The sequence below is a fragment of the Mustela erminea genome, chromosome 18 (assembly GCF_009829155.1).
Source record: "Mustela erminea isolate mMusErm1 chromosome 18, mMusErm1.Pri, whole genome shotgun sequence".
NCBI lineage: Eukaryota > Metazoa > Chordata > Mammalia > Carnivora > Mustelidae > Mustela > Mustela erminea.
This window is the reverse complement of record NC_045631.1, coordinates 13,993,479-14,015,011: the sequence shown is the minus strand read 5'-3', so window position 1 is coordinate 14,015,011 and position 21,533 is coordinate 13,993,479. Positions and strand designations below refer to the sequence as shown.

At 54.1% G+C, this 21,533-nt stretch overlaps 1 protein-coding gene across 1 annotated transcript; it reads left to right on the top strand.

Moving 5' to 3' along the window:
- Nucleotides 1-3,055: 3,055 nt before the first annotated feature.
- LOC116577395 (multidrug and toxin extrusion protein 2-like) lies at nt 3,056-21,380 on the top strand. The gene is made up of 17 exons (XM_032320531.1): nt 3,056-3,246; nt 3,965-4,066; nt 4,324-4,392; nt 5,133-5,281; nt 5,844-5,886; nt 8,838-8,882; nt 9,095-9,192; nt 9,662-9,759; nt 10,836-10,949; nt 11,682-11,749; nt 12,666-12,774; nt 13,413-13,488; nt 13,913-13,982; nt 19,136-19,268; nt 19,349-19,443; nt 19,877-19,979; nt 21,037-21,380. Exons 1-17 carry the CDS (start codon nt 3,094-3,096, stop codon nt 21,255-21,257), a joined length of 1,746 nt encoding a protein of 581 aa, XP_032176422.1. The 5' UTR covers nt 3,056-3,093; the 3' UTR covers nt 21,258-21,380.
- The last annotated feature ends 153 nt before the right edge of the window (nt 21,381-21,533 follow it).

Here is a 21,533-nt window from a genome sequence, read left to right as displayed (position 1 = left end):
GCCTCCCCTCACAACGTGGGCCTTGTTCTCCAAGTGCTGCTGGAGTCACTCTGTGCTGGCCTGGCAGGCAGGGAGCCTGAGACCTCCCGAGTTTTCTGGGCTGTGGGATTTGCCTAGGTCAGGGGCTTCTGGTTGGTTCCAAACGTGTCTCCTTACCCCACGGCTGTAAGCTCTTCCCGACACACTCCGAATGCCTTGTGGTACAAGTGAGGCTCCGTGTAGGGGACCCACTACCCTGGGGGGAGTAGGGAGGAGGCTCCCGTTCTTGACTGAAGCCTCTTTAACCCCAGGGTATGTTGGGGGGGTCTTGCAATGCCTTTCCCTTCGTCCTCACCCCACCTCCTACTAACACCAGGATTTGTGGCTTGAGGTCCTTCTTCCGTGGGAGGCTTCTGACAGGCCCAGGGGGCCTCCTCACCAGGAGGGGGACCTCATCTGTCTACCCCTGCTGGGCAGGGGCTGTGGGTAACAGGCGGATGGGGGAGGCGGGATGGGGCAGAAGGAGGGGAGCAAGTGTGCCTGTCTGTGGTGGGTCACAGATGCTGAGGGTCACCTGCCACTCTTCCCAGTTGGGAAACGGAATCTGTTTAGTCTGGGCAGGCCCTGTGGTCAGCTTGGGCCCAACAGACAGAAGTGACCCGTGTCAGCGCCCCCAGCTGTGTCTTGACACAAAATTGGCTGCCTCTTGCACTCCTGGAGTGTTCTCTCTTCAAGCCAACCCTGCACAGTGAGCAGCCCAAGCAACCCAGGGGATTCTGCGGAGGAAGACCCCAGTGGGCAGGGTGGCCCTCAGCATGCACCCCTGCCAGCCCCCGTGAACTGTCTGGCCCAGGCCTGCCTGCTGGTCTCACATCAGCTAATCCCAGCAGCCCAGTCTCAGCACACAGACAGTGGCTGATTTAAGACAATAAGTTTTTTTTTTGGGGGGGGGGGGGGATGAATCCACTATGAAGGATTTCTTTCCACCTGCAGGGCATCCCATCTTTTGGGGGAGCCCACTGCCCCACTCCAGGTGGCCACAGCACCCCTACTCCCCACCTGTTCCTCTTCCCTTCCCGGCACCAGCACCAGCTGGCTCCTGCTCCGTCTTCCAAGCATTGGCTTCTGGGATGGAAGGTGTTTGCTGCTGAGTCATCTTGGGAACCTGGAGTCCAAAGTTGCCCGGATTCTCTTTGTTTTCCAGGCTGGTTGCTCAGCTTTCTTCCGCCAATGATTACTTGCTGATAATCATTACTTGCTGATAATTCCCCATCCGGCTCCCCTCAGCCCCCCCACGCCCGCTCCTGCCCTCCCTCCTCCTCCCCCCTTTCTTGCCCTTCTGGCATGAATCTCAAGGGAGCTTCTACTGTTTCCACCAAAGAACTGTGATTGGCACCGAACTAGGCATGAGGCAGGAAATTGCAGGTCATGGGGTCCGAAGGAGAAGGTCACCTCCAAGAAGTGAGAGGCTCCCCAAGTCATGGGGCTTCATAGTCGTGTTCCCCCGGGGCTGAACTGCGTGGTGTGTGTTGTCGGAGGCCAAAGGAGATGTGGGGACAGGAACCCCCCACCTCCGCCACCGCTGCTCTCTGCTCATATTATCGCTGGGCAGCTTGGAGAGGGGGGCCGACACCCCCACCCCCGAGCTTTTACTTCCCTGAAGGAGGGTGCCAGGGCCTCTGAGATGCTGCTCAACTCCACTTTGGTTGCCTCGGCTAGAGTCCTAGAACACCAGGCGCGGAGGCTGGGTCTGCAGCCTGCCAGACCACGCTCTGGAAATCTTGTCAACCTCGGTCATCCAGGAGCATTTGGAAGATTCTAGATCCTGAAACGCCCCACCTGGAGAAAGCAGTTCCCACTGCGCCCCTGTGCCTGAGGCAGCACCCACATGGCCCCTGGGTCCTAGTCCCTGTTCCTAACACCCTAGGCCTGGACCCCAGACACACTGGGGCCTGAAAGCAGTGTGGGAAAGAAGAGCTTTATCCAGAGGGAAATGTAGGCATTATTGGCTTATGTAAGAATCCTGGGAAACGTTCGTGGGAATGGTTGTGGGAATGGTTTTGAGGACCAAGTCACTTCACAGACGCAGGAGTGGGGGAGAGGGCCTAGACTGGCAGGATACCCCGGTCTGGGGACAGCAGATGTCACCTAACAAAGACCTCCCCACCCCCACACCTGAGGCCCAGGTGCCCAGGAATGAAGGAAAAGGTTTTGGTCACCATTTCGAGAGTCAAAGCCAAACCAGCCCAGAAAGGAGAGAAGATCTGGAGAAGGCATCACAGGAGCCACATCATATTGTAGCCCCAAGCCACACATCCCATGGCCCTGCCTTGTTTCGGTCACACGCTAATCACTGCAACATTAATAAAATGTCTCCTTGCTCTTCTCTGTCAGTGGCAGCTAGTTTTGCTGTGTCATGTGGGGGTTGTAGAAATTCGCACTAGGCGCTCGACAGAATGGGAGCAGGAAGAGCTGTCGCCCAGGTCACTGGGGTGCACAGAATGGCCGAGCATTTGGGAGTCTGAGTGAAGCAAGGGTCTGTGTGTGCATGGGGAGTGGGGGAGCAGCGTGTGCTCCAAAACCTTGTTCGATTGCATCCTGACCCTTCTCTCTTCCCTCTCCTCCTCTCTCTGTCTGGCCTCCACAGGGGCTGTGTCCTGGGGTCCTGCTGGCGGCTCCCTCCCTGCAGGTGTGGGTATGGGTGGGCGGTCTTCATTGCTCCATCTATGAAGCGGGAGTCATTGAGGGCACAGTCATGCCAGAGTATAAGATGCCCAGTACCTTAGCCAGGCCATCCCACGCTCACCCCCAGAACCAGCACACCCCCATAATGCCCCAAATCTCCTCCTGGGGCTTTGCAGCTGACCGCCCCGGGACAGCAGACCCAAGCCTCCCACAGGCATCAGCCTGGGTGATCCCAGGTGCCCAGGGCTCCATGTCATCCTCTCCTGGTGACAGAGCCAGTGGGCTGGGCAACCGGACCATGGTGCCAGGAGACAGGACCCGTTCCATAGGTTGCTGCAGGGGCCCCTCCTCCTGTCCCTTACTCATTAGCCAGGCCACAAGGTAACATGGGCTTGGCTGGACAAGGCTGGCTGAGGAGAGTGCCCAGGCATGCAGGACGGACAGCAGCCTGGTCTCGGAATGGACAGAGTTCAAGACACAGCCCCCCAAGACCGAGGGGGCTGTTGCCCTGCCCTCCGCAGACTGGTCCCCATTGGCTTTGGGGCTGAGGTGTGGACGCTCTTCGTCCTTTCCGGACCCCTGGTAAGAGGGTGAAGTTGGGGGCGGGTAGGTGGTAAGGCTAGGGGGCGGCTGCTGTCCAGATGTGATGCGGGCTGTGCCAGGAGCTCCTCACACCCCTCCCCAGAAACTGCCCACGCTGACCACGTGCAGGCTGTAGCAGGGGCCACCGCCCAGAGCAGGTGACAGACAGCAGGACAGCTGTCCTCAGACAGTGCCTGGGGTGGTCGTGGGGCCTGACCTCGCTCAGCAGCCAGCAGCCCCGACTCCAAAGGGGCAGGCATGTCCTCCTCCAGAAACAAATGGGAAGGCCGGGTCAAATCCCTGGGATGACCAGTGAGACCCATTCATGCAAGGGTCTGCAGGCCCCGCCTTGCCGTTTGCAGGGGGAAGAAGGGGTCACCTGCCCATTCTATTTCCAATGGGAAAATTGTTTTAGATACTTTTTTTTCTTCTTGCCATAAAGACTAATCAGTACACTCTCCCTACGAAAGTTCCAGACGAAATGGAAAGTTATAAGGACACTTCTCTCTAATCCCACCACCTGGACACAGCCGTTACTCAGCCCAGTATGAGGACTGACCAATGATTATGAACAACACCATGGGATTATGAGATGTTTGGGTTCAGCTCTCTGCGCTCCGGGCCGGCGGCTGTGTTTTTCGGTGGGTCTCCGGTGCGAGCCCCCTTCAGTGTGGGGCTGGGCAGTGCAGGGCCCTTGACCCCGGCCGTTGTCCCCCAGTTTTTGTTCCAGGTGCTGACCTTCATGATCCATGTTGTGAGTTCAGTGTTTTGCGGGCACCTGGGCAAGCTGGAGCTGGCGTCAGTGACCCTCTCGGTGGCCGTGAGTATAGCCAGGCCATGTGGGGACGCCCTATCCTCCCCCCCACCCGAGACATAGCAGGAGGGCTGATGGCTGCATTCACAGCTGGGCCTGGGGAGGAGGGGGGCTGGGCCTGTGTCACACAGCAGGTGCAGGCAGGGCCTGGGCAGGAAGGGGGTCTCTGGCTCAGCCCCCAGACACCGGGTAGCCCCTGGGTTCCCCTCCTTCGGCCCCCAGCCCCTGACCAGCCCTGTGTTCTCTCCCATGCATGGTTCCAGTTTGTCAATGTCTGTGGAGTTTCCATAGGATTGGGCTTGTCCTCAGCATGTGACACCTTGATGTCCCAGGTAGGTGGGCCTCCAGGAGCCGGGCAGGAGGGCGCCTACTGAAGGCCCTTCAGTGATGCCTGGCTCTGGGAGTCCATCAAACAGGCCCCGGGGACAGCTGCTCCCGGCCTGCCTGCAAGGACCCCAATGCTATCAGGGACTCCACCGATCAGAAAGAGCCTAAGAGCCATGGAGGGAACGGGGTGGAGGCCGTTCCCTGACCTCAGGTGTCAAATGCCGAGGATGCACCTGTGGGAACCCTCCCACCCTTGGGGGCCCACAGCCCTGGGGGGCTCAGCTGTCCTGGGGAGTGGGGTCTGGACTCACAGTGAACCTGGCGACCTGGGCTTGGTCCTGGCTGCCACTTAGCAGCATGGAGACTTGACAGATGTTCTCAGAGCTTCCCTTGCTCCAGCTGTAGTTGGGAGAATGAGGCCCTCCTTGGTAGGGGCTTTTGAAGACCTGGGGACAAGGGTAGACAGAGGCTGGCCACAGGGCCTGGCGTGGAGCTAGTGCTCGGTAAATACCGCTGTTGTAATTCTGAGAGCAGGCTGAGCCCAGAGGGGCCCTCTCCAGGCTGTAATCAGGGGGTGCCAGAGGCCCGCTCCCCAGGCCTGGCTGGCTGCCGACGATGTCCCGGGTCCATCCCCACAGCACTAGCGCCACTAGGAGGTTGACGCCCTGGCTGGGCTCCCCCCAGGGGCCAGAGGGCAGGTACAGAAGGTGTGGGCAGCCTGACCCAGGACTGAGCTGTTTTGCAGAGCTTCGGCAGCCCCAACAAGAAGCATGTGGGGGTCATTCTGCAAAGGGGGACCCTGGTTCTCCTTCTCTGCTGCTTCCCCTGCTGGGCCCTCTTCCTCAACACCCAGCAGATCCTGCTGCTCTTCCGGCAGGACCCGGCCGTGTCCAGGTACGGCTTGGCATCTGCCAGGACTCCCTAAAAAGGACCACTCCCTAGCACACCCCGATCCTGTGCTTCTCTGGGTCTTCCGCAATCACAGGTGCCCCTTGTAGGGGGAGGTTCCAGGATCCCCAAGTTCCCATCTCTCCCTTCCTGGCATGCTGTTCCAGCTGCGGCCAGCAGGGAGCAGACACGAGGCCAGTTTTAATTTGGGAGGAAAGGAGAAATGAGAAGGGATTTGCATTTGTGCCCCCACCTGGGAATACCTTGTTTGTTTTGTAGGACGTGCATTTCATTTGCTTCTAGATGGATGAGCTCTCTGCTTCTCCCCACCCCCTCTTATACACCGCATGTGACTTCCAATTGAAGTTCCCCAAGCTTTAGGACCTTGGGCCCTCCCACCCACTCCTGGAACCTTCCTAGAACATAGTAGTGGCACCCTGTGAAGTAGAGGCAAAGGTTCTCCTCAAACCTGGGGTGCCCAGAGTGCTTCTCAGGCAGCCTCCCAGTCCCCGCCCCTGTTGCGGAGGGTACAGCCTGGACAGCTCTGGACCTTCTGGCTCTCTTGCAGACTAACCCAGGAGTACGTGCTGATCTTCATTCCAGCACTTCCGGTAAGTGCCTCTGGCTGGCGAGCCTGGAGGAGGGTGGACTTCCACTCCCTTAGATTCTGGCCGTTTGCTCGATCATGCTTTTCCCTGCTCATCCATGCTTTTCCATGCTGTATGCTGGGAAGGCCTGTGAGCCCGCAGCCACTGAGGCCAGCAGAAGGCAAGAGGGGAATCTGGGTCTCCTACCAGTCCATTTAAGATTGCTCATTTAAGAAGTAGCATGTTTTCTGATTAGAAGACCTTTCATTGGAGAAATCATGGGAGGCGTGGAAATGAAACATTTTAAATCACCTCTGGTCCTGCCTCCGAGAGAATATAGGGTAATCTCTCTTTCCGGGGTTATTTCTGTTCGCTGGGCACATGCCTGGTTGGAAAGAGGGTCCGTGTGTGTATCTTGTATTGTAACCTGCTTTTCTCCTTTCCAATACATTGTTAGTCTCTGGATATGATTATAAATAGCCTTCCGCATCCATTTCGAAGGCTATGAAGCCCCCTCCAATGCCACAATGTGTTGACCAGTCCCTTTCTGGTAGGCATTTTGGTTGTTTCCAGTACTCACTATTAGAAAGAAGAGTGTGATAAACACTCTTACAGAAAAATCTTCCTGGGGGTGCCTGGGTGACTCAGTGGGTTAAGCCTCTGCCTTCGGCTCAGGTCATGATCCCAGACTCCTGGGATCGAGCCCTGGCATCGGGCTCTCTGCTCAGCAGGAAGCCTGCTTCTCCCTCTCTCTCTCTCTGTCTGCCTCTCTGCCTACTTGTGATCTCCGTCTGTCAAATAAATAAATAAAACCTTAAAAAAAAAAAAAAGAAAGAAAAGAAAAATCTTCCTGAACACCTGTAACGATTTCCTTCAGGTGCTTTATGGAAACTGGAGTTGCTTTGGCAACGGCTAGTCAGTACCCATTCTCCCCGACTAGCAACACTTCGTGAGTGCAGAGTATCGTTACTAACATTTTTTTTTCTGATCCGAAATAGTTGTCACAGGCGTTTAATTGCTAATGAAGCTTTTTTTTTTATGTCTTTATTGATCATTTTGTTCTTCTGTGAACGGTCCACTCCCTTTGCTTATTTTAGTGGATTCATCTTTTTATTTTTTAAGATTTATTTATTTATTTTAGAGAGGGAAAGGGAGGGAGGAAGGGGCAGAGGGAGAGAGGGAATCTCAAGCAGACCATCCCCCACCCCCACAGAGCACAGAGCCCGACGCAGGCTTTGATCTCACGACCCTGAGATCATGATCTGAGCAGAAACAGGAGTGCAATGCTTAATGGACCGAGCTACCCAGGAGCCCCTGGGTCAAACTTTTTCTACTTATTATAACTCTTGTTAACTAATAACCCTTTGTCCTGTATGGCACACACTTTTTTCATTTTTTAAGCTTGTCACTCGCCTTTTAATTTTTTAGTATTTTTGGACTAAAGAATTTCTAATGTATACATAACAGATCCATAACCTTCTTTTTTATGGGGTCTTTGATGAGTTTAAAAACACTTACTCCCCTGTCATTGCAAGATTATATAAACATTTGCCTCTGTGTGGTCTTTGAGCCTTCCTATGGTTTTTATTCTTATCCTTAAGGCTCTACTCTAGCTAATAAACTTTAACTAGAACTCATGATTGCTTATTCTCTCCTTTCTCTATTAATTTATTAAATACCAGCTAAGCAGGGCATCTAGTCAAGTCAGTTTCTGAGATTTCCGGCCGACCCCAGTGGTCGGTATGTCTGCTCAGGAATCCACTGCTACCCTCTTTGATTTGTTGAGGCTTAGTGAGACACATGACTGGCAGGAGGTGGTGGGTCAGGGATGGCGTCCTTGGAACCACAGCACTTCTTTGGCGTCTTGCCAGACAGGGCCAGCAGGGCTGAGTCAGGGGAAAACAACCTATAACGTTATCACTGTAGCAACTCCTTTATCGAATAAAGCAAGTCCCTCCCATAAAATGTTACTGTAAAATTGACCAGTAAAGCAATAATAAAAGTGCCAAGTATCATTTACATAATGCTTACCTAACACTTGGCATGCTTAAACGTGCCATATACTGTTTTGTGAGCATCTGACGTTATTATTAACTTCACATATATATGTAGAGATGAATATGCAGTATTCACAGAGATGATTATGCCCATCGTAGATGAAGAAACTGAGGCCCAGAGAGGTTAAGCAACTTGCTTAAGATCACACAGCTCATGAGAAAGCAGAGCCAGCACTTGAACGCAGGCAATCTAGCTCCGGCTCCTTGCTCTTAAGCACTGGGCTATACTGAAGTGAACCAGAGGCCTAAGGGAAGGAGTAGGGCAGGAGGGCACAGGCCCAGGGCCAGGCTTTGACAGAGGACAGAAGAGGGGCAGGGACGGAGCCCCCAGCACACATGCCCTCTCTGTCCTCCTGCCACCCTGTGGGGACTTGAGCCTACTCAACCGGAACTACCGACGGCCACCCTGCTTAGCCCCCCTCTCACTCCCTACCAGCCCAAGACCACTCCCCCCAGATTATTGTTTTCAGCAGCCGGAGCCAGGCTCAAGGGTGGTCACAGTCTGTGGATCAGGGCTCTGCTGGGTGTTTCTGTGCACCGGCCCCTGGGTGGCCTACCTGAGCTGATGGATGGTCAGGGTCAGCAGCCAGGAGCTCTCTGCCAGGTGCTCAGCCTCTTAAACAAGCCTGCGGAGCTGTGCTCTCTGTTGGAGCCAACCCTCCCTCCCTATCTGTCCCTCCCTACAACCAAGCAGGAGCCCCGAGGGGGCCTCTATCCTCCTAGGCAGGGCCAGAGCACCCAAGATGGCTCAGCGGGCTTCAGCCCACCCCAGGGGGCCCCAGGCACACTTTGGTGAAGTAAGAGCACCATACTCAGGTATCAAAGAAATTTCTATTGATGGTCATCTCGTGCTTTGATATAGTCATTGTTTATCTGTGTGTCTGGTTTTTTGTTTTGTTTTGTTTTTATTTTACACAGGCATTTTTCCTTTATGTCCTGCTGGCAAAATATTTGCAAAATCAGGTACAGTTCTCTGGCTAGAGGGGCGACCCCTGGTCCCAGCACACTGCCCCATTCCAGTGGGAAGGGGTGCCTGGGGCTTTTCTACACGATCTCTGAGACTGATCAAGGCCCAGCAAGGAGCTGCATGGCCCCGGCCTCTTTCCAACCCCGGGATAAGCCTGGGCTAGGCCACACCCCTCGCCCCTGCCCCCCACCCCCTTCATTTATTTCAGGGAATCGTCTGGCCCCAAGTCTTCAGTGGCATTGTGGGCAACTGCATCAATGGCTTGGCCAACTACATCCTGGTTTCCATGCTGAAACTGGGGGTCAGGTGAGCTCCGGTACTGGGGGGTTTCAGGGGCCCCATCAGGGACCACTGTTCCCCAGGCACCCCACCCCTGACTGGGGCGGATCGGTCACCATCCTCACCTCACCAGAACCATAGGGGCTGCCTCAGTCATCCAGAAGTGGGGTGTTCCCAAGTGAGGAATTGGGGGTCCTACTGGTCCCTCAGATTCTGGGGGACTCTCCACCAAGGAGAGGGGGAGAGGAGCCCTCTTCATCCATGCCCCAGCCCACCAGGAAAGGCTGAGAGTGGGGACTTGGCACGGTGACTCCAGGGACTCTGTCATCATGGTGCCTACGGCACTAGAGGGTCCTGTGGCCGATCCCGGGATGGGGGTGCTAGCTGAGCCATGCCTGGCCCCCCTACCCCTCCATGCTGTCTTCAGCAGGGGAGCCCCAACCCCTAGGACCAGAGTCGGACATTAGCCCTAGCCCTGCTCTCTCTCCTTTCCCAGGGGCTCTGCTTTCGCCAGCACTCTCTCCTTCTTCGTGCAGACCATCTTCCTCTTTCTCTACATTGTGCTGAAGAAGCTGCACCTGGAGACATGGGCAGGTGCAGGGGGCTTCCCTGCCTTTGGGGGGCTGAGCAGACAAGCAGCAGGCAGGACCCTGGCATGGGTCCAGGGTATGCATTTGGCAGGGGGACAGAAGACCCGGTTAGAGCCCCGTTGGAGGGACCCTATCTTCGGGCTTGCCTCCATTTCCCCTCAGGGCCTCCTTCCCTTTTGCTCTACCCCTCAGGATCCCGCCCCATCAAATGTGACATGGTACAGAGAGCCCTGCTTGGGACAGCCCCAGGGTGCTTTCTGGCCTGCTCCCTGATGTCAGGGTGAGGACACAGGGGAAATCCTAGGTGTCAGCAGCGGGCCCAGCACCCGACATTTCTGACCCCAGTTAAACTTCATGACACCTTATTATCCCCATTTTATTTACACAGAGGAAACAGAGTGAGTTTAAATGATTTGCCCAAAATGCCAGAGACAACACATGGTGGGGCCGGACTCGAACCTGTGGCTCTCTGAGCTTTCCTGCCTCCTGAAACCTAACTCTGCAGACCATAGGGTCCTCTTCCAGGCATTTTAAGACCAGCTCTGTGGCTGGGGCCTCAGTCACCGGGCAGGGAGTCTGGGATGCACCCCCCTCCCCACCTCACTGTCCATGTCTACACAGCCCTATCTGCCCTGAGAATCCTTTCGGCAACCTTGACCTCATGCCATCCTCCCAAAAACCCTTCCGGAGAGGCAGGGCAAAGACAACTCAGATTTTCAGATGAGGAAATGGAGCCCCGAAAGGGCAGGGTAGTTGCCCAAGATCCCGCCGTGGTGTAGCAGGCAGAGTGGGGACTGTCACCGTGACCGAGGCTCCCATCCCAAGCCTCCCCGTGGTGCCCCTTGTGTGAGCAGGTGCCCCGACCTGCATCGTCCTCCCGCACCACAGGGTGACCGGCTGGCACACCCCATGCAGAATGCGAAGTGCCTACACCTGCTGAGCTAAGCCAGGAGTGGGCGGAGCCAGAGAGCCAGAGGCCTGCGGTGGCGGGGGGGGGGGGGGGGGGGGGGGGGCGCCTGCAGTGAGCGGGCATGCGCCTTGGCTCCCGGCCCGCCCCCTAATGGGGGCTTCTGTTCCTAGGCTGGTCCAGCCAGTGTCTGCAGGACTGGGGCCCATTCTTCTCTCTGGCGATTCCCAGCATGCTCATGGTGTGCATCGAGTGGTGGGCCTACGAGATCGGGAGCTTCCTCATGGGTAAGTGGACGAGCATGGCTCAGAGAACCGTGTGCGCATCTCCGAAACCTCCTCCGCAAGCGGGCAGTTCAGCAGCCTGGCCCAGGCTGGGCCTGTGGCTCTCTCATCTCCCCTATGAGGTCGTGAGCTCCCTCAAGGCAGGCCTTAGCCTTTCATGTCAGGACCCCAGCACCGCCCAGCAAAAGGCCTAGAACCCAGCAGGTGCCTGGGGCTAGGTGGTTGAGTCTCTGAGGAAGCAAGGGACTGAACCAGCTGGGGTGTGACGTGTGTGTTCTCATCAGAACACCCAGGGCGGCGTCCATACACCCTGAGAATCAGGCCTGTGCAAGAATGGCCCGGGGAGACCTTCTGGGCCAGTCCTTGCCCCCCATTTAGACAGGTAAACTGAGTTCCAAGAACAAGAAACTGTCCAGAGTCGCACAGAGCTGCACAGTGGCAGGGCTGGGACCCAAGCTCGGCTCTCCTGACCTTGGCCCAGGTCTCTTTCTCTTACTCGCCATGCTGAGGTACAACAAGGACTGGAAAGTCAAACCATACAGGCAACAGCCTCGAGAAAATTCCACTGGGATTTTCCTGGAAGGTTGAAGGCCAGGAAGGAACATCTTCCATTGCAAATCAGCCCTTGGAAATCATTTGGCCGTCAGCGTCCAAATCCTGATCTCTTAGAGGTCCCCAGGACTGGGTGCTGACTGTGTGCCCCCCACCCCCGTTCCCCCCCACTCCCCCCTGCAGGCCTGATCAGCGTGCTAGACCTCTCTGGCCAAGCCATCCTCTACGAGTTGGCCACCGTAGTCTACATGGTGAGTCTCTTCTGGGGGTACCTTCGCCACACCCTCCATGCTGGCCTGGCCCCCTTGATGGCCTGGGGTGTCACAAAAGAGGGGCGGGCCGTCACCCTAAGGGCCATCTCTGTCCTGAGGGACCCTCCTGGACCCTCTGTGCCCATTCAGGTCTGGAACCTGCTGGGCCAGCTGCTCCACAGGTGGTAATACTGAACTAAAAGTGTGGTGTTAGAATTTTTTTAAATCATCACCATTTAACAATGGGGGAAATTTCACATGGTAAAATTTTTGCATTCTCTTGAAAAATGGAACATTCCATTTAGCGGTGGGCCCACACTCCCGGCATTCCCCAGTCAGCAAGAGCTGGGTGATGGCATTCCCTCGTTGTGCTGGTGGCAGGGGCAGGGGACCTCCCTGTTCCCCACCACAGTCCCCATAGCTCTCCCACAGTGACGTGAGTTGTCCCTTGTCACTCAAGTGTGTATCTGCCAGCCTCCTGGGGACAGGCAGTCTGTGACCCTGGGCTTAAGGAAATGACTCACAAAAGTCTCTACACTTACAGCACTTATGTATAAGGGGCTTTATTTTACAAATGGTTTCCACAAAACTTGGTTTTTCTGGCATACCTAAGACCACAGCTGCCTCTGAAAAATGTGTTTACTCACGAGTCGCCTTGTGACATCTTCTGGAGAGGGTGGGGACCGCTGGCTGGCTCAGGGCATCCCCAGCCCCTCTCCCCACCACAGCCAGACAGCCCTCTCTACTCATGCCACCTCCCAGGGACCCGTCCCGTCTTCTTTCTCTTCTCCCTCCTGGCCGGGATTGGAGGGTGGGAGGGGCGCTCCGCCCCAGCCCTGGCCTCTCCCTGGCTCAGGACCCACCCACCCCGTTCAGGTTGGCTCCACTGACCGCCCCTTGTTACCTGTGATCCCAGATTCCCCTGGGGCTCAGCAACGCGGTCTGTGTCCGGGTGGGGATGGCCCTGGGAGCTGCGGACACTGCCCAAGCTAAGCGGTCAGCCATCTCCGGCATGCTTTGCACAGGTGGGTAGAGTCCTCTGGTGGTAGCGGGGAAGGGTCTTGGAAAGTTGGAGCCCTGGAGCAAGGGAGAAACCAGCCCCACTGGGCCCCCGGAGAACCCCTCCGGGGCTGAGTTGACACAACCTTTCCAGCCCTTACCTTAGTGTGTGACCATGTGAAGTCCCTTCCTCCCCAGGCTTCTCCCTCCAGCTGTCCTGGGCCCTTTTGCAAATTTGCCCTCCCAGCACCCCCAGGAGCTTGGGGGCCTGCCTACCCCCCCACCCCCGCCCCGGGCTGAGCCAATCTGTCCTCCTCCTGGCTTTCTGTGGAGAGTGGCGGTTCTCAGATTTTCGGCTGCATTAGAATCGGCCTGACGGCTGTGTCAGTCCACACACCACTGGGCTTTCCCCCACAGTTTCTGACCCAGGAAGGGGGGCCCAAGAACCCACATTGTGAACAAGTTACCAGGGGATGCGGAAGCCACTGGTCCAGAAAGCCCACTTGGAGAACCAGAAGAGGAAGGACAGTCCCTCCCTTGTCCTGCCTTGAGGGGTCCTCAGCTGGGCTCCTCTGGCGATTGGGGTTGGGGTGGGGTGGGGTGCTTGGGGTGGGGGTAGGGTGGGGTGCTCGGGGACAAATGTACTTCCTTTTGTCTCTTCCAGTTGGGACCTCGCTGGTTGTGGCCGTACTGCTGAGCCTCCTGAAAAACAAACTGGGGCATATTTTTACAAATGATGAGTAGGTAATCAGTTCTCTTCACTCACTTCTGGGAAATGCCAGAGTGGCTGGCGGCTGGCCCTCAGGGTCGCACGGCCGACTGGCTTGGCACTGGGTCCAGAGGAAGCGGGACTAGACCAGACTTTGCTCTCACTGGGAGGAAGCTAGTTAGCAGCTGGCTCTGCTTCTGTCCCCAGACCGCGGCGTCTGTCACCTACTTGGACACGATGCTGACCGGAGGGCGGTAGGAAAGTGGGAGGGATCGCTCTTCTGGAGTTAAGAACACAGACACACATGCAGAAACTCAGCACCAGGAATGTCAGGTTCATCTGGGGCCATTTCTTCTCTCCCGATCCTTTTCAGGAGGTGGTGGAACAGAGGGGAGATAAGAACATGGTCATGCCCTAGATCTCCTCACGAATGTTCTCCTCTGTGTCTTCTGCAGAGAAGTCATCGCACTGGTGAACAAGGTCCTGCCGGTCTATATCGTCTTTCAGCTGTTTGAGGCCGTCTGTGTAAGTACTGCCCTGGTGGGAAGCTGACCCCCCAGTCCAAGTCCAAGTTCATGGGCGCTCCCTGAGGCCTCCATGGGATGCCAGGATTAACTCACTGAAACAGGTAAAGGGCTAACTGTATATAGTAAATGCCCAAAACCTTGGCTTGGATTAATTCTATTGTTATTCAAAACAATGACGACTCTTCCCTTCAGTCTTCCATCAAGTCAAAACACAATGGAGAGTAGCGAGAATGATTGCACCAGCATTAACTCCTCCACCCTGTTCTGGAGCAAAGGGACCTGAGAGGGAGGGAGTCATCCCAGAGTACTGAGGGACCCGAGTTTTCTGCATCTCTGAGTGCTACAAGACGGGTCCCATTTAGTGCAGATCAGAATGACATGAATTTTTAAGAGCATCACATTTGAAAAAAAAGAAAGAAAACACTAATGTCTCCTTTTAGAAGCAGAATTTGGAACCCTGTATCTTCTACCTCACATCTTGAGTTCTTTTAGCCTGTGGCTTTGTTACTCATTTGAGTAGTCTGTGTGTGTGGATTCCTTTAAGATACTTGTATAGAATCAGATCTTCTGGGAATCAAGAGTTTTTTCCCCCTTTCCACGTGGCTGGAACTTGACTCCAGTATGAGGGATACACACAGAGCCTCTCTATGCCTTGCTCCAAACGTTAGGGCAAAAGGGTTCAGTCTTTCAGCTTGAAATGTTATCTGTAGGATTTTTATAAATGCCCTTCATCAGGCTGAGGAAGATCTAGTCTGATAAAACATTTTCTCATGAATGGTGTTGGGATTTTCTAGAATGCCCTTCCTGTGTCTATGGAGATAATCAAGTGACTTTTGTCCCTTATTTTGTCAGTATGATAGAATCACATTAATTGATTTTTTTTAAAAAGTTATACCTTGCAGTCCTGTGATAAGGCCCTCCCCACCATGGCCTAGATCTTGTTATCTATTGCTGAATTTGGCTTGGCAACATTTCGCTCAAGATTTTGCATCTACATTCATGAAGGATGTTCATCTGCTAATTTTTATTTTTTTTTTAAAAAAGATTTTATTTATTTATTTGAGAGCAAGCATGAGAGAGAGAGAGAGAGCGCATGAGAAGGGGGAAGGTCAGAGAGAGAAGCAGGCTCCCCACTGAGCTGGGAGTCCAATGTGGGACTCCATCCTGGGACTCCAGGATCATGACCTGAGCTGAAGGCAGTCGCTTAACCAACTGAGCCACCCAGGCACCCAAATTTTTATCTTTGCAATCTCTTAGTCTACCTTTGGTGTCAGGATAGCACCAGCCTCACGGAATGATTCTGAAAGTGTTCTCTCCTCCTAGGCTTTCTGAGTTTGGGAAGGATTAGCGTTATACCTTCTTTAAATATATTTAAGCCCTTCTGGGCCTGAGCTTTGGTCAGAAGATTTTTTAATTAATTCCATTTATTTATTTTTTACAGGTCTCTTCCCTTTCTACTTCTTGCTGAGTTATTTTCAGTAATCGGTGTCCTTCTAGTCGTTTATTCATTTCAACTAAACCTGTCTAATTCTTTGGCACAAAGTTACTCACCATGTTTCCTTATCATCCTTTTCTCTAGGGTCAGTGGTTATGTCCCTTCTCTCATGCCTGATTTTGGTGATTCATGTCTTCCCTTTCTTACTTTCTTAGTCTTATTTTACCAAGGTCGACTCCTTGGCAAGTGTTTGTCAGTTGTTGTGGATCTTTTTTTTTTTTTTAAGACTTTATTTATTTATTTGGCAGAGATCAGAGAGGCAGACAGAGAAAGAGGAGGAAGCAGGCTCTCCACTGAGCAGGGAGCCTGATGCAGGCTTGATCCCAGGACCCTGAGATCATGACCTGAGCTGAAGGCAGAGGCTTTAACCCACTGAGCCACCCAGGTGCCTCAGCTGTTGTGGATCTTATCAAAGAACTAGAGTTTGGGGTTTTGTAGATTTTCGGTTGTTTTCCTGTTGTCTGTCAGTGATTTCCATTCTCATCATCATTATTCCCACCCTCCTGCATTATTTCCATATGGTTTTGCCCTTACTAGTTCCTTAAGGTGGAATTTTAGGCTCTCAATTTTTTTTTTAATTTTTAAATTTTTTAATTAACAGATAATGTATTATTAGCCCCAGGGGTACAGATCTGTGAATTGCCAGGTTTACACACTTCACAGCACCCACCATAGCACATACCTTTCCCAATGTCCAAAACCCCACCACCCTCTCCCTACCCTCCTCCCCCCAGCAACCTTCAGTTTGTTTTGTGAGATTAAGAGTCTCTTATGGTTTGTCTCCTCCCGATCCCAAATTGTTTCATTTATTCTTTTCCGACCCCCCAAACCCCCCACGTTGCATCTCAACTTCCTCATATCAGGGAGATCATATGATAGTTGTCGTTCTCTGATTGACTTGTTCTTTTTTTGTTTGTTTGTTTGTTTGTTTTTTTAATTTTTTATTTTTTATAAACATATGTTTTTATCCCCAGGGGTACAGGTCTGTGAATCACCAGGTTTACACACTTCACAGCACTCACCAAAGCACATACCCTCCCCAGTGTCCATAATCCCACCCCCTTCTCCCAAACCCCCTCCCCCCAGCAACCCTCAGTTTGTTTTGTGAGATTAAGAGTCACTTATGGTTTGTCTCCCTCCCAATCCCATCTTGTTTCATTGATTCTTCTCCTACCCACTTAAGCCCCCATGTTGCATCACCACTTCCTCATATCAGGGAGATCATATGATAGTTGTCTTTCTCTGCTTGACTTATTTCGCTAAGCATGATACGCTCTAGTTCCATCCATGTTGTCTGATTGACTTGTTTTGCTAAGCATAATACCATCTAGTTCCATCCACGTCATCTCAAATGGCAAGATTTCATTTCTTTTGATGGCTGCATAGTATTTCATTATATATATATATATGTATATATATATATATATACACACACACACACACACACACACACACATACATACCACATCTTCTTTATCCATTCATCTGTTGATGGACATCTAGGTTCTTTCCATAGTTTGGCTACTGTCGACATTGCTGCTGTAAACATTTGGGTGCACATGCCCCTTCGGATCACTACATTTGTATCTTTAGGGTAAATACCCAGTAGTGCCCTTGCTGGGTTATAGGGTAGCTCTATTTTCAACTTTTTGAGGACCCTCCATGCTGTTTTCCAGAGTGGTTGCACCAGCTTGCATTCCCACCAACAGTGTAGGAGGGTTCCCCTTTCTCCGCATCCTCACCAGCATCTGTAATTTCCTGACTTGTTAATTTTATAGGCTCTCAGTATGAGGCCTTCCTTCTTTTTGGATCTAGGCATTTAAAGTTACACATCTCTAAGCACTGCATTAGTGGCATCTAATTCATTGGCTATGTTGTTTTACTTTGCATTCCAGCTATCTTAGAATTTCTCCTGTTCTTTACTCTTTGACCCACAGGTTTAGAAACGTATTAACTTCCAAAAAAAAAAAAGAACCACAGAAGTGTGTTACCTTCCAGTATTGGGGGTCTTCCCAGATTTCTTTCTTTGTCGGTGTCTCTAATTTAATTGTCGTGTGCTCTGGCACAGACCCATCCCGGAGAATGTCGCATGTGTGACCTTTTCCCATGGCCTGTTGTTTTATTTGGGAATTTACTGGGGGGCTTCTGTGACTTCCATCTCCTCTACAACCTGCAGCTATCTCGCAACTCAGTTTGGTTTTCTGGGTTTGTTTTTTCTCCCTTCAATTTTAGGCTTAGCTTCCTTGGCGCTGGAGAGGAGGGGACAGGAGGTAGTGGCAGCGGGCCCTGGCCCATCTTATGTGCTGGGCACTGGAGACTATCCATGTAATTCAGAATGCTCTAAAGGGCTTCGCAGGCTTGGCACTATAACATTTCAGATGGATAATTCCTTGTTGTAAACCTCCTTTAGCAGCATCCCTGGTCTCAACCCAGTAGGTTCCAGTCACACACCCCTCCCCACCATCCCACACCATCTCCAGACATTGCCAAATGTCCCCTAGAGCCCAACACTGAGAAATACTTGTGTAGACCACATCATTCATCATTTGGGAGGAGTCTTTTTCTAACCCCAAAATACCCTCTATGTCACGATAGATAAAACATGAGTAACCCAAAGGCCTCAATTCCAAGTTCAAGAGGTACCGTCTCGCCTCCTGCACACATTGCCTCTTTGCTCAAAGTGTACCAAACAAACCACAGAAACCAGCACATCCTTTACACTTACGGGAAAGAAAAAGAACCAAGTGTCTGTGCTTCAGACACATCAGACGAAACATGAACCATGGCTGTAGTCCTTCGTGCACTAGGTCGGGGATCAGGCTAGGAGGACGAGCCTAGAAAGATAAAGCTGAGCTAGTATTTCCCCAGAGGAGTTTCTATAACAGGGAACACATTTGCTCACCCCGTGCGGTTTCCAGAATCAGGCCCCCCACCCCAAAGATACCTCTCCACATCCAAATCCCCAGGCCCGTGAAGGTCAGGTGGCAGGAGGGACTTTGCAGACGGGATCTCGTGAAGAAGGATCTAGAGCTGGGGCAGATGGTCTCGGATTATCCAGAGCGTAATCACGAGGGTTCTCATAAGTGCGAGAGGGAGGCCCAGAGGCAGAAGGAAGACGCAAGCCAGACACATGTGGTGGTGTCACCGCTGTCTGCGGGCCAAGAGTCAAGGAATGCAGGGAAGCCTCTCAAAGCTGCAAAGGGCAGGGACACGGATTCTCTCCTCCGGCCTCCAGGAGGAACCTGCCCTGCCTTTAGCGCAGCAAGACCCATTTCGGACTCATAATCTCCAGAGCCGGGAAACCGTGCCTGTGCCTTGTTCCACGTTGCTGATTTACTGGAGTTTGCCACAGCAGCAGTGGGAAGGCCACCTGGCACAACTCCATGAGCGCAACTCTATATGACATTGGTCCTGTTTCCTGGACCGGCTGGTGGTTGGTTACCGGGCCTACCTTGATTTTCTAGAGAGGTGGTCACGGTGTGCAGATGAAGATGGGTGGGGGTGACTGGCCCCGACTCGGTCTCCCCACAGGAGGGAACGAGAGCACTGTCCCGGGGCTGGCTGAAAGCAGGCCTTGCGACAGGAGTGGCTTAGAAGGGAGCCCATGGCAGGAGACCTGCCATCAGTCTCCCGCCCCTCTCTGCCTCCCCTCCCAGTGCGTGTACGGTGGAGTCCTGAGAGGGACCGGCAAGCAGGCCTTTGGAGCCGTTGTGAATGCCATCATGTACTATGTCATCGGTCTGCCCCTGGGCATCGTGCTGACCTTTGTAGTCAGAATGAGAATCATGGGTATGTGCTGCCAGGGAAAGTCAGAACAGGGCTGGGGGGCCCTCGGACGCTCTGTCCCCATGGCTTCTTGTCTCCCGCAGGCCTCTGGCTGGGCATGCTGGTTTGTGGCCTCCTGGGCGCTGTTGCCTTTGCTGTCTACACTGCCCGGATGGACTGGAAGCTTGCAGCAGAGGAGGTGAGCGAGCGGTGGGCCCTGGCCTGGCCAAGTGTGCAGACTGACTGCTCCCCCAAAGTGCTCAGGGCACACGGGGGAGCAGCGATCTGGTGGGATGGGGGCACGGAGAGCCCGCCTCGGCCTCCACATCCGCTCCCGTCGCTGCGGGGGGACCCCAGACGGTGCCAGAGAGCTCTCCAACCACAAGGAGAAGTGCACACACCGAAACCCTTCCTTAGCCAGCCCGAGCTGCTGGAAACCTGAACAAAAACAAAGAGCTCAGTCAAACAAGGCTGAACCCAGACAAGTCCCTGAGCGTGTGGCCCCAGCCGAAGGCAGACATGTAACCAACGGAGCCATCCAGGCGCCCCGAGATTACCGTGTGTTAAGGAAGGGCGCTGGCGAGGCCAGTGGTGATCAGGAGGCCGACCCAGGCGAGCTCTTGCTTTCGTAGGCTCAGAAACATGCGGGGCTGCTGCCACAGAGCCCTGACAGCACGGTGACCGTGGCGACCACGGCCCCCCAACCCGGGCCTGCGAAAGCCGTCACGTCTTCAGGTAATGCGCGTAACAGGTTGGCGGGGCACACACCTGCCGGGGGCACACCATTCTGGGCAGCCTTGCATCTGGACCCCGGGCCAAGCGGGGACTGTGCAAGCCCAGCCCGCTGTTCCCCCTCTTGGCACGGATGTTCCCTCCTAAATACTGAGGAGACGCTACTATCGATGGATTAAGGGGCCCTGTGTGAGCTACTTCACATCCACAGCCCCGTGTGGTCATGACTATGGCCGCGTTCTCAGATGAGGAAGAAGGGCTGAAAGCTTAGGCCTCTTCCCCGTGGTCCCGCTACTGGAACAGGTGAGATCATCATTGCAGGGGCCAGTCAGACCCTAGAGCACGTTCTCCTCCCCGAAGGTCACATCCTGGCCCATGGCAGTTCGTCTCGGCAGGTTAGCCTGGCTGGACCAGCTTGGGAGCAGGGAGCGGGGGGCACCTTCCCCTGCCCATCTCTCTGTGCCCCATCGGATAGGCGGGCACCCCTGGTTTATATCCAGTGTCTCTGTGATGAAGAGGCGGCCTGGGTTCGAGGCCCGGGTGCCCTCCTAGCTCAGGCAGGCGTGGAGTGTGGGGCGTGCGTGTACACAGCCCAGAGGCCTCACTTATCTCCGTGATCTCTTGGCATCCTGGTCTCTGCGTTCAGCAGCACAGTAGGGGGCCAGTGGACCGAACTCGGGCAGCTTAGAGTGTGGCGAAGAGACCACGGTCAGGTCCAACCAGGCATTCAACGTGCGCTCTGAAGACATGTGAACGTCATGCTCAGCACGTGATCATGAGGCCGGGCTTGGATAGGAACCCCTTTAATGTGATTTTAGCAGTAGCTTTCCCTATGTGGCAAACTCACGTGGCGAGAGGTTTTCCCACTTAACCACATCATTTCCTCCTCTGATCCTGCTCTGGAGTAGATGAGGCCCATTCCTCTATGTTAAGGCACCGAGGCTGATTTATTACACCCAGTGTAATGCACACAGCCAGGCCTCCTGGTTCTAAGGCCGCTGCTCTCCCCCAGCCCCCCAGCTTCCCAGTCCCGTTGAGTTGGCTCCTGTTGCCTCTGCAGTGGCTATGGGGAACTCCCCGGGCATCACTCTGGTGATGTATTCGAGGCCCGAGGGCCATGTGGACCTCTTCGGGACCGCGGAAGTAGCCCGAGCCCCGTCGGCCCCAGCCAGCCCCCTGTCGATGAAACAGCTGCTCGTCCGCCGTGGGGCCGCCCTGGGGGCGGTGTCAGCCATGCTGATGGTGGGCCTGGTCATCAGGTTCCTGACCACCAGACACTAGCCGTGCGGCTTGGAGCCAAAAAGGGAGCCAAGAGCGGCTGCCCCCCACCCCCTGCCACCCACACCTGCCTGCAAAAGCAACCAATCTGGTGTGGGGGTTGGAGGCAGCTTGGACCACAGCTCCGAAAACCAGCCGCGGCCAGCGGCTCGTGTGACAGTTTTCTCCAGTCTGCTCCTGATGAAGCCATCTACCCACTCGAGAGAGAGCTGGGGCTGCTGCTAGGAGTCGGTCATGTACAAGGCTTCCAACTGGGAGATTTCCAATCAAAACATAATC

Coding starts and splice junctions, on each gene's coding strand:
- LOC116577395 (XM_032320531.1), top strand. CDS start 3,094: ATGCAGGACGGACAGCAGCCTGGTCTCGGAATGGACAGAGTTCAAGAC. Junction 9,760..10,835: donor GCACCTGGAGACATGGGCAG/GTGCAGGGGGCT, acceptor TTCTGTTCCTAG/GCTGGTCCAGCCAGTGTCTG. Junction 19,444..19,876: donor GGAAGCTTGCAGCAGAGGAG/GTGAGCGAGCGG, acceptor TTGCTTTCGTAG/GCTCAGAAACATGCGGGGCT.